General features: G+C 40.4%; 1 protein-coding gene and 1 pseudogene across 1 annotated transcript; both read right to left on the minus strand.

Moving 5' to 3' along the window:
* Positions 1-242: 242 nt before the first annotated feature.
* On the minus strand, positions 243-336 carry LOC147509984 (small nucleolar RNA R71; annotated as a pseudogene).
* An 11,181-nt stretch (positions 337-11,517) lies between these two features.
* Positions 11,518-11,964, minus strand: LOC147509985 (uncharacterized). The gene has a single exon (XM_086597972.1). The coding sequence runs from the start codon at positions 11,962-11,964 to the stop codon at positions 11,518-11,520; it is 447 nt and encodes a 148-aa protein (XP_086454098.1).
* Between the last annotated feature and the right edge of the window lie 466 nt (positions 11,965-12,430).

Raw genomic sequence — 12,430 nt, forward strand, 5'->3', positions numbered from 1 at the left:
TCATGGATTACACCATAAAAACCTTATCGGCATCGCGTAGGATTAAACAAGTCCTAACAACATTCCACCATCCTACGGTTGGTACGAACAAATTAAATTAAGGGTATTCCCTTTCACCTTAGCCGATAAAGGCGTCTTTGTTAAGCTGCCCAAACGCCTAATTCGTGGACTCGTGAGCTAAACTTGTTCAAATGTTTATGGAACATTTTACCCACCCCAAAAGACGGATGAGATGCTTTCCAAGATTCATTTATTTCGACAAAATCCTCATGAAACATTTTCAGAGGCTTGGAATCGTTTCACCGATCTCCTTATAGAGTGTCCACATCATAACTTAGCGAAAGACACGTTAGTTTGTGCCTTTTTCAAAGGACTTCTACACCACCATAAAGAAGTCCTTGACATAATGAATGGGGGTAGTTTCTTAAGCAAAGGAGCTTCGGAGGCTTATAAATTTTTAAGACCAAACCAAACTAAATAAAATAACAACTGGGGGGGTAGTGATGATTACTCCCGCTCCGCTAGTTCTTCTTCAACAGTTAAGGCTACCAGTATGTTTGAGGTTAAATCAGATCCTGAGCTTAAAACTCTAATTGAATCCCTCACAAAAAAGGTAGAGGTCATTTATGTACAACAAAAGCCAATCCCCATCATGAATGTAAATTCAAATCCATGTAGTTTCTGTTTGGAGCCCGAGCATCCCTCCCCTCCCATCGTCCTATAGCCTATGAACAGGCTTGTTCCATTAATAGTGAACCTAACACCCCTTGGAGACAAAATCCCAACTTCGGTTGGAGAAATAACCAAAACGTCACACCCCAAGGGTACAATAATCAATATGTTAGGCTCTACGCATACGCCTTTTAACCAATCCCCACTCGACAAGGGCGGGTCGGGGAATTTTAATAATTATAACAACCAAGTGCAACCTCGTCAAGGTCAAGCACAAAGTCAAGATAGTTATAATAATTATAACGCTAATAGAGGTATCGTTCCGGTAAATAATAACTACCAAAATCCACCCATAAATAATTCACGTGAAATAGTTCCAGTCACACCACCCGTGACTACTACACCCACACAACCGGATCGTCTTGACACCTTCATACAAGTGAGCCAAAAACTTTTCCAAACCATGGCTCAATCTAACCAACAGCTTCTATAATCCGTTAATAATTTAACCAAACAGTTGGCTCAAGATAAAGCCCAACCCAAAGGTGTGTTTCCAGGTCACGAAATACCTAATCCTAAAACAACAAATACAGCCTTTGAGGTAACCGATAATACTAGTAATGAGTATGAAAATGTAGGTGAGCTAAAGGCCATCACCACCCTCCGCTTACGGTAGAGTGGTTGATAACAAAGTAACTATGCCTATAGTTACCCCACCAAGAGTCCCTACACCCTCGCTATATTACTAGATACCTAAATAGAAACCAAGAGCCTACCACTATAGAGGTACCGGTTACAACACAACCTAAGAAACAGAAGCCACGGTTAAACACCCCAGTAATACCATTGCTAAATATAGACGAAACCACCGTTTCCACAAAAATTAGCCATGTTAACTAGGGATACAAATTACGAGGAGATTAGGGATGTTTTCAAGAATCTAACTATAAACCTTCCCTTCCTCGAAGCTATAAAAAGCTACCACACCATGCTAAGTTTCTTAAGGAATTGTGTACTACTAGGCGTAAGACCAATATACCAAAAAGACCTTTTTAACGTAATAATTCCCAACTCTATCTGAACATAATGGAATTGTTAAGTACAAGGACCCCGGTCGCCCCTCTTTGTCTGATGTACCTTAGGAGATTCCTATATGACGACCGCGTTATTAGACTTGGGGGCTAGTGTAAACTTACTCCCGTTTTATTTGTATAGACAAATAGGTCTAGACGAGATGCAACCCACTAGAATGAGGTTGCAATTAGCTAATTGGTCTATTAAGTATCCTAAGGGTGTCGTCGAAAATGTTATGGTAAAAATTCAGGATTTTTACTATCCGGCTGATTTTGTCATCCTCGACACAGAAGTCGTTACCGACTCTGTCCCGATCACCTTAGGGCATCCTTTTCTGGCAACTGCCAATGCGCTCATTAATTGCCATGATGGTTCAATGTCCATGTCTTTTGGCCATCTTTCTGTTGAAGTCAATGTTTTTAAAACAAAGACACAGTTACCCGATTCGTCTATGGATGGAGAGGTTAGCATGATCGAGAGCGTTGCTCCAGATTATTTCAACAACACGTTCTCTGATAATCATATGCCCAAATTTATTTCCTTTGGAAGTTTAGACTCCAACATTTCCATCCCTACACTAGTCGATACACATATTACGGATGAGGATGAGATAGATGACTTTCTCAAAGATGTAGATGACTATCATAGTAACGAGGATATGACCAATCTAGATGAGCAATTCGATGAGTTTCTTCGAGCAAGTGATGAATCACCCTATCAAGAACTACTTTACACAACATCCACCTCGATTCCCCTCCTTCCACCCTTTCAAAGGAATCCCGAGTTTGCACTCGACCCTTTTGTTTCTCTCGTGCTCCATAATTTTTTAAATCCACCTAGTAAACAACTACTTCAGAAGGACAAACCATTTGACACCTTCATGTTCAGAATTAAGATAGTCCCTACACACACAATGAATGAGTTTTGTGCTAAAACCACATCCTCATTGTTTACAGGCTGTCTTTCTACAACTTATCCATATCCACCATATTCTTCACAACCATTCACTTTTCCACCCTTATTTACTAGAACACCCACTCATTCAAAAATGAAAAATAAGGTGCATGATAGGTTACATAATAGGGTTATCCGACTTCACTTTCATTTCACTAGGTTGAGTCATAGGAAATCTTGGTGCTTGATTGTGTTTGGATATGTTTTCTGTGATATTTATTTATGGAATGATCCACAATTATTTCGGTTGTTGATATATGATAAACTGCATGTTCATACATACGCGTCTAGATAAAGTCTCGAAAGTATCGACTATAAACGACTCAACTTTTGTGGTTGGTGCATTTCCTTTCATTTCCATATATTGGTGAGTGCACCATTAAGGTAACCGGCCCTCTCTATGGAGTGTGTGGCTGTAAATACCGGAACCTAAGTCCACGCTTTTAAACATAATTCAGGTTTTCCACTCTTTGCATGTTTTCTCGGATTTTTTGAGTCATGTTTCTCTATGGGGTGAATTATGTCCTTCTTGTTTATTGTTTTTAAAATTAAAATTAAAATTATATATATATATATATATATATATATATATATATATATATATATATATATATATATATATATATATATATAAAAGAATAAGCATAGTAACCTAGGAAGTCTCGAATCGACTTTAAAAGACCCATTTAAAAAACAAATTTTCTAAGCCGTTGTAAAAATTTGTTTGGGGGTGGGGTGTTCGTGTTAAATGTTCATTACTAAATATTTATGTCCCATTAGAGTTGCTTAGGCTGTTTTATTGTATTACGATTCGGGTGGACATAATCCATGAATTTAGAGTTCAATTGTTAGCATAACGTACGTCTTGCACGCACTTCGAGGTGTTTTCCACTATCTTATATGTCATCCACAGTCGGAATGGAGTGTTTTATGGATCACTGGATTGGAAATTCTCTCCTGATCATTTCCATATCTCATTCGCAAAAATCGGACCGGTAACGAAGCGGCAATTTTGATTTGAAGTTTCGCGAAAAATCGAAAAAAGTCACAAATTTCGATTTTGGGCTTGGGCCCAACCCGCGCCCACCGACAGCGCGACCGCGCCCTTACCTTTAGCAGCACTCGCGATCTTCTTCTCCATCCGCCATTAACGCCAAGCTCCAAAACCTAAAAAAAACAAAACCAAAATAAAAAGAAAACTAAAAATTTACCCACGCCCTAAATTAAATCCCAACCCAAATCGATTCCAAACACCACCGACCACCACCACTACCGATTTCCATCACCAAAAACCACCAAAAAATTCAAATATTATGCTTGCCACCACCACACCACCACCACCATCATTGTTGATCAGTGAGGTCTTTCCTTATTACTCCTACACCTCCTACAAACCCCAAACCGTATTCAAACTTCCAATGGCTCAACAACGTCGAATTTTGCCGGAGCAAGCTTTTACTGCCGACCACTTCGCGTCGTTTTACGGTGATGAGATGATCAGTCGAGACTGGAATAGCTTGTGGTACTCGGCTGAAGCCTATTACCACGAGGACTTAGTCCGACGGTTCTATGATACGAGGGAGTTGGAAGGGACTAGGATTTTTGTTGTTGTAGCGAAGAGGCGGAAGGAAGTGACGACTGGGTTGTTGGCTGAGATTCTAGGCATTCCGCCTAGAATCTATCTGGATGTCACCCTGCAGGAGTCCCAGCATAATGGGGTAGAGCCATTGATGCACGAGACAGTTATTGGGGGGGGGACTACAATGCAAAATCGCATTGTGTCCGACAAAGCTTTCCATAGGGACCAACCAAATGGCTCTATGACCCGATGGATTGGTCGGAACATCCGGGAAGGGGAAGGTCGGCGATATCGGCCTGAATCTGCCTCCATATCTTATGGATACTCGAGAGCGGAAGTATGACTTCTGCATCTTAGAGTTTTTACTGAGCATGATTAGGGGAGTAGGGAGGACTGTTGCCCCTCTCCCTGTGTTGATAACAAAGATCATGCTCAAGTTGAGAGCAGCTCAGGCGACTGATCGGACATACATCACTCTCCACCGTAACCCTCGCATCTATAAGGAGTGTGTCCAACGGGTTTGGAGATTGGCTGAGGATAGAGAAGAAGAAGAAGAGGATGGAGGAGCTGAGAATGCCGAGGAGGGTGGGGGACATCAGGATGCCTCCGAGGATGAGGAGGACTTGAATTGTTTTGACGCGGATGCCTAGGAGAGGTGCTGGACAGATGCAGAACGCATGGCTGTGATCCATCGAGGCATGTGTTCGCTTAACACTATCTGTGAAGACCTCCGGACTCAACAGACATTGATGCATCACAACTTCGAGCTCCGTACCCAGAGAGAGGACGAGAGGTGGGAACAGATGAGAGCCGAGCTAGAAGCTCAGCGCCAGTTCCAGGACGAGTTGCTGAATCAATACCCACCTCACGGGGACTCTCCTTCTGAGGACACACCATCCAGGCATGAGCGTCGTCGCCGAAGGACGAATGGTGCTAGCTCTTCAGGAGCTCAGGAGCAGTCTCCAGAGCATGTTCACTCCGCCACCAGTTCCGGAGTAGCTAGGGATAGTATAGTTTGATGTTTGATGTTTTATTTGTAGTTTCATTACTGTCATTTATTTTAATGCAAGTTTAATTCCGTAATTTGAATTTTGTAGTGTAATGTACTCCGAATGAAAATTTTAATATAATGGGTCATTTTCATTATGCGTGGTTGTTTCATATTGACCCCACCTTCCCAACTTGTTTGGGGGTGGTTTTATCAATTCAAGCATTATTTTTATAACCCTCGTGTTAGAATTTATTGCGGAGTCAAGGTGAAAATTTGGCCGTTTAGGCATATCTATGATTGAGTATCATTGTAGGATGAAATCTAGATTAAATAGGTACATTCTATCATAAAATCAACCTAAAAGATACTGGGTTTGAATTAGAATCAAGGATATGAGTTGTTTCCGTTTTGGGTTTGGAAATTTTAGGATTTCGAAAACCTGCCGTAATTAGTTTTGGCAACTTCCCGATCCATTTTAGCAACTTTAAACCTATATAAACTTGATACAATCTATCCTCACAACTCACACTACACCTAAACTCCATCACTCACCTTTCACTCCCGCGATTCCCTCGTTTTGGCTCATTTTCCGAGTTTTTGCAACTCCGAAGCGCACTTCAAGCTTCTACAGAGCGCACTTTCGCTCTGATATATTTTTTTGAGTTTTTGTCGAGCCGCGCCATGCAAGCTGACGCGACCACCGCCAAACACTGGAAATTTCAATTTCTTCAGAGCGACCAAGCTTCTATCGAGCGCTCGCACGCCCCCGACTTCGTGGACCAGAAAATTTCCAGTTTTTCGCGCGTAGTATCCAAATCATTCGCAGCTATTCCAAAGCGTAATTTTGAGATGACATCTCCAACATTGATACCGGAACAGTCTTCCAAAGATTTGTTCCAAAGCACTACTTATGGTGCTTGGTTTTGTGGCGATTATCACATTCGCTGGGGGAGCCGCTTTATGGTAAGAGACGGATGCACTTTATTCCCCAACACTAGCATCTTATTTTTTATATAACTGCATTTTCTTTGAAAGACCAGATGGAGAACAAGTGTTCTCCATCAACATTGATAATGAACCAATGGAAATTACCGTGTTCTTGCTAGCATTTGTTCTTGGACTTGCTATGCCAATGAAATACAAGACCCATGGTGCTATTGGATTCGATAATATGTATGTCTACACTTACGAAGTTTTGCATGAGTCGTCGATGGCGCGGGCATTTTCCGTATTGAGGACCAAGGGGAATATAACGTCGCCTTTGGTAGCCTGTCCATGAACATAGGAACTGTTATGTTTTGGGTCATGCTAAACATTTTAGGGGAATGGCGTTTTTCTTCTGTGAATGATGCCACTTGCAGCGTTTTCCTTGCTTTAGCCACGGGACGTATGTGTCACGACCTTCCCCGAACATTGATGTCTAGTTTAGCTCGATCCCATAGCATGAGGCATAAGTACCTTCTTATGCCCGTTCTAGTTTCCCGTATTATGCTATGTTTCTTTCCTGTTTTTTGTACACGCTTCACGGATTGGATTACGGTCGACACTGTATGACCCACCAATAGTATTATTCGATCTTTCCATGCAATGACTTGGCAAGGGTGGAGGATACAACCTCATCTGGTTGCACCCTACACCCCGTCAGACCAAGTGGCTCTTAATAGGTTAGCAATCATAGATGATAAATGGCGGGAAGCCTGGCAAATTATCATGGCATGGCAGGATACGAAGGAACCTCACTTCTTTATGGAAGAAGAGGATGAGTAAGATGATGAGTAATGCGGGGGGATAAGGTAAGTTTTCATTCTAGTTAGTGTCGCTTATGTCCCAAGCAATTTCATTCTTGTTAACCCCATAATGGGTAGAACTTCAGATAGAGTTGTGTCGGTTTTATTTCCTATATTAGTGCGTTCTAACCTTGTTTTACAGATGTTCCTGAATTTCACACGCTTCAATGGTATTTTTCCTACCCTCTTTATTTAATTGCTTTGAGGACAAAGCATGCTTTTTGTTTGGGGGGGGGGGGGGCATAGAAACACGTGTAATTAAGGCATCTGTTAGGATTAGATAGATATAATATGCATTTGTTTTCTAGTTAAAATTTTAAAAAATTCAAAAATATAAATAAATAAGTTATGCTATACACTTAGGAATATTGGTATTGTTTTCTTTCTCCATGCTCTTAACAATCTAGAAGTCTCACCTAGCTTTTGCATCAGAATAATTGTTAGAAATTTAGGTTAATATATATGTAATAATCTTTGCATCTATCTATAAATATATTACATGAGTATCTATGATTGTTAGCAGTAAGTTTCTGAAATCGAGGCTAGAGTACTTATTTTACAAATCCTGTGAGAATATAGCCTAAAGCCTTATATGAGCGAAACATTTGAGAAATGACACAAGGGAGAAGTAAAATCCGGATAGAGATATCACACGTCCACTTGCTTGATCACTATGCCATATCCTAAGCGAGAATTTAGGCCCTCTTTGGATCGATATAGCCAGAAATTCAAACCTATGAATTATTTTCCGCTAATTAAGCCCCTCGAGCCTTTCTTTAGCCTTCCATAAACCACAAATCCTTTACCCCTCGCTACAAAAACAAAAAAAAAAAAAAAAATATATAAAATCAACCTACCCAATTTAGAATAAGTCCGAGAATAGAATGAGGAAGAAAGAAGAAGAGAAAACCCTGTGTAAACAAAAAGTTAGTTAATTGCTTCCGAAAATAAAGAAAAGAAGTTTCCATCCAAGGAAAAGAAAAATAAAAATAGAAATAAAATAAAACTCCAAAAATAGAATAAAAAGGGAGTCAAAAGCTAAAGAAAAAAAAAAAAGAAGTCAAGAAAAGAAAAATATGGCTAAGGATGGAAACAAAGTGTAGAAGCAAAAGTAAATAACAAGGTTTTCTCTAGTTACATAATATGAAGACTCTATTATCTCAGACTTGTCCTTTTTGAATATCCATTTCCTTCCTTCTTAAACCATCTCCTAATCCCCTTGAACACCTAATAAAGACCTCTAGCTCAATTAGGAATAGGCTAGTATGATAGTAAGTGGCAGATGTGTTTGATCGACTCGGCTTCCTTGTTGTCATTGAGATTGTAAGGTAAAAGTGTGCCCATCAAAGACTAGAGTAGCTAAACTTGAGTGGAAAAATCAGAGTGTTGTATCTTGACTATTATTGTGAGAACCTACTTAAGGACGCTATTCCGAGTTTCAGAAACGGACCTGCTAGACATTTCATAGTATTACTCATTGTATATATGTTTATTGTAGATGATTCATTATTATGCATATATTAGCTTAGGTTTTTGACTTGGTTATTCTTGTTCATAGCTAGTGAGATGTATAGATAGTTTGGAGGATGAATAAGGAAACAATAGTTTTATTTCTTAGTCGTTGTAGTATAGATAAAGTTTGTGAGTACCTTCACTGGAAAACTCTCACGAGGCTATAACTCGTCCACTAGGGAATTCCTAGTGGTTTAAGGACTTGTTGCATATGGTCAATGCAATCGCACTCGGCTAAAACGAAGTAGATAGAACTCCATTTTGGTCACTTATGTTAATTTCTCATCTTTGCTTGAGGACAAGCAAAATGCTGTTTGGGGTGGTTTGATAAGAGCCCAAAACTGTAGTTTTAACCCATGTGAATGCATATACCTTTAGACCAATTATGTGAGTAATAATCAAGAGTTAACACTGATTATGTGTTTTTATGCATTTCAGGCTTCAAAGTCCATTATGTGCAGAAATGTGCCACTTTAGTGTGATAAAGAAGCAGAGGTCAGTTACTAAGGAGTTCCGTGATTAAAGGCCAAGTTTCTAGAAGACAAAGCCTTTCCAAAAGCCCGGTCAAAAGCTGAAAAGTCGACGCGCGTAAAACAAAGACACAAAAGTCGTGAGAACTTCAAGGCCATATCTTTGGACTCAGACCTCAGAATGGGGCCTACCTTATGTCAAAATGACCGGCTCGGAAAGAGCTTTCCAATGGTTTAAGCCTTGATCCAATCAGAGGAGCAAAAGTGGACGAAAAGTCTGTTGAAGCCAACTGCAGCTGAAGAGGCCTTTTTTCGAAGAAAAGTGTTTTTGGGCCTGATTCTCTGGCCCAAAACATGGCTCCAAGCCCATGCACGATTTTTGGATCTGAATGTATAAAAAAAAAAGCTTGGTAGATTGTTAATGGTAGATAGTTAGACCTAGATTAGATTTAGATTAGTTAGCCTCCATTAATGAATTATAGATCTAGTTTTTCTTGTAGATTAATTAAGTTTAGTTCCATTTCAACTATTGTATTAGATTAAACCTTTGAATCTTGTTCTTCATTTTGATTAGATCAATAAAGTAGTATTTTTATCAATTTCGATTTTGTCATTTCCATTCCTAGATCTAATTTCAATTCCTGTCTTTATATCAATTGAGTCATTAAATTAGATTTCATTATTGTTTAATTAAGTAAATTTCAATTCTTTATATCATGTTTAGTTTAAATGTAATCGAAAATGATTGCGTAATAATTTTTGGCTCAACCTCCATTAGAGGGGGTTGAGAAGCCTTGATGAAAGCTTGATTCCGAATATCGTAGAATCGTCGTAATTTCTTTTCCACTCTAGAAACGATTAGTTCACCATGAGAATGGGTTTAATCGTTCACATGCTAGTTATGAATTGGTAGGAATGCCATGTGTAATTAGGGATTAGGAAGAACCAATTGTTCTCAAAGCAGCTTTAATTCGATTACTGACGATTAAATGGATTAATAAGATTAAGTCGAGTTAAGGTGGAATCAATCCCCCTCTAACTCCTTATCATAGAATCAACGTAGCATTCTCTTAGTTATTCCCATCGTCGACTAGTTGCATTTTGTGGGTAGTTGCATCGTAGTCTAGTTTCCTTTTTCGTAAATCTCTCATTAGACTCTAAGTTAAGAGTACTTACACTTGAGAACATAGCATGAGGAAGGACTAAGAGTGGAACGAATCACTCTACTCCACTATATCTCATAGACTTGAGAGTAGAATCTTTGAAAAATATAAAGACCATAAGATTAGTTTTAGTTTACTTACGTTTTGATTTCATCGTTCATTTCGTAGGTAGACTAATCAATTTTACGTTTATCAATAGCCTTATCCAAATACCTTTTTAGCTCTTGAAACACATCCTCACATTCTGACGTCCATAGGAAATCAGGGGTGCTTCTCAATAACCGATACATCAGTCTACATTTGTCCGATGACTTGGAAATGAATCTATTCAATGCCGTGACCCTCCAAGCAAGCCGTTGCACCTTTGTGACGTTCTGTGGTGATGGCATCTCCACCAACGCTCTTATCTGTTCTGGATTGGCCTCTATTCCCCAATGAGTAACGATGTAGCCCAGGAATTTCCCTGTGGTTACTCCGAATGTGCATTTCTCTGGATTCAACTTCAAATTGTATTTTCGTAGTATTCCGAACATTTTCCTTAATCCCTCCAAGTGTTCTCCCTCAGACATGCTTTTTTCCACCATATCATCTATGTATATTTCTATCCCCTTTCGAATCTTGCTCTTGAACATTTTCTCCCCCAACCGTTGAAAAGTGGCTCCCGCATTTTCTAATCCGAATGGCATCCTTGTATAACAATATGTGCCCCCTTCTACAACAAATGTTGTTTTCTCCTGATCTGGCCCGTACATCGCGACCTGATTGTACCCTATAGATGCATCCATGAACGAAAATATTTTGAATCCTGCTGCCTTGTCCACCAACTCATCCACCCGTGGCATGGGGTAGCTATCCTTCGGGCACTCCACATTCACATCTGTAAAGTCAACGCACATACATACCTTGCCGTTCTTCTTGGGTACCGCGACCACATTAGACAACCAATCTCTGAACTCCACTTCCCGTATTATTCCGGCCCCTTTCAACCTCGCAACCTCCTCGCGAATGCCCTCCGCATACTTCGGTCTAACGCCCGCATCTTTTGCCTCATTGGTTTAACATCCTCTTTCATGTGTAGCCGATGACATGCGAACTCTAGATATAACCTCGTAACCTCCTTAATTGACCATGCAAACACGTCTTGGTTTTCTGACAAGAACTGTATTAACTTATATTTCCATTCCTCAGGCAAGCTGGACCCTACAACGGTAAACCTCTCATCCTCCCCTCCAATATTCACTACTTCGATCTCGTCTAATGTTTTCGGACCTGCTGCTGCCTCCCCCTTCTCCTCCACTGAGGCGCACTGTAATTGCTATGCCTGCCTCTTCCTAGGGTTTGAGTTCTCTTCCTTCGGTCCGCGGATCAACCGTTTCACTGTACCCCTATGACTGTTCTTGGCCATCACTTGATCTCCGTGAACTTCATACATGCCCATGGGAGTGGGAAACCGTATCACTTGATAGTATGTTAACGGAACGGCCTTCATCTCATGAATCCACCGCCTCCTTAGAATTGCATTGTATTGAGAAGACGAATCTACCACTATAAAACGCGCAAATACAGTCACTAGACCTGTGGTTAATGGTAGTAGGAGTTCTCCCATAGGCTCATTCATGTTTCCATTGAATCCATATAAATTAGTCCGCGGAGGCCTTAATTGCCTATGATCAATCCCCATTTCTTCCAGAGCTCCTTTAAACAACAAGTCTACTGCGCTGCTGCAATCTATCAACACCCTCTTCACCATGTAGTTGCCCATTACTACTGTGATGACCAACGCGTCCCCATGGGGAGAATCCACTGGCCGCAAGTTCGTGCTGCTAAAGATAATCTTATCCCTGTCCTCCACTTTCCCAACTCTTGCTCGCGGTCTATCTACCCCATCATTGATCTGCTGGATGCTCACAATTTTTCTCACCCTATCTCTATGGGCATTATGGCTTAGTACCTCTCCACTGAAAATCACATTAATAGTTCCTAGTATACGATATTGACGAGGCACACGCTCCTCATTCTGTGCTCCCCTTATAAACTCTCACATCCTCCCTTTTTCCACCAATCGTTGAACCATCCACTTTAGTGCATAACAATCGTCGGTCTCATGATTACGTATCTGATGGTAGGCGCAGAAAGGTTTATCAGGCAACTCTCTGGGTGTGTTCCGCTGCCCTTCATATCCCTGCAGGTTTTTGATCAACGGTAATATTTCGCTCAGGGGTTTATTC

Source organism: Coptis chinensis, chromosome 3 (assembly GCF_015680905.1).
Source record: "Coptis chinensis isolate HL-2020 chromosome 3, ASM1568090v1, whole genome shotgun sequence".
NCBI classification, from domain to species: domain Eukaryota; kingdom Viridiplantae; phylum Streptophyta; class Magnoliopsida; order Ranunculales; family Ranunculaceae; genus Coptis; species Coptis chinensis.

Bases quoted from the DNA above. Each gene is read 5' to 3' on its own strand.
- LOC147509985 (XM_086597972.1), bottom strand. From the start codon at position 11,964: ATGGGCAACTACATGGTGAAGAGGGTGTTGATAGATTGCAGCAGCGCA.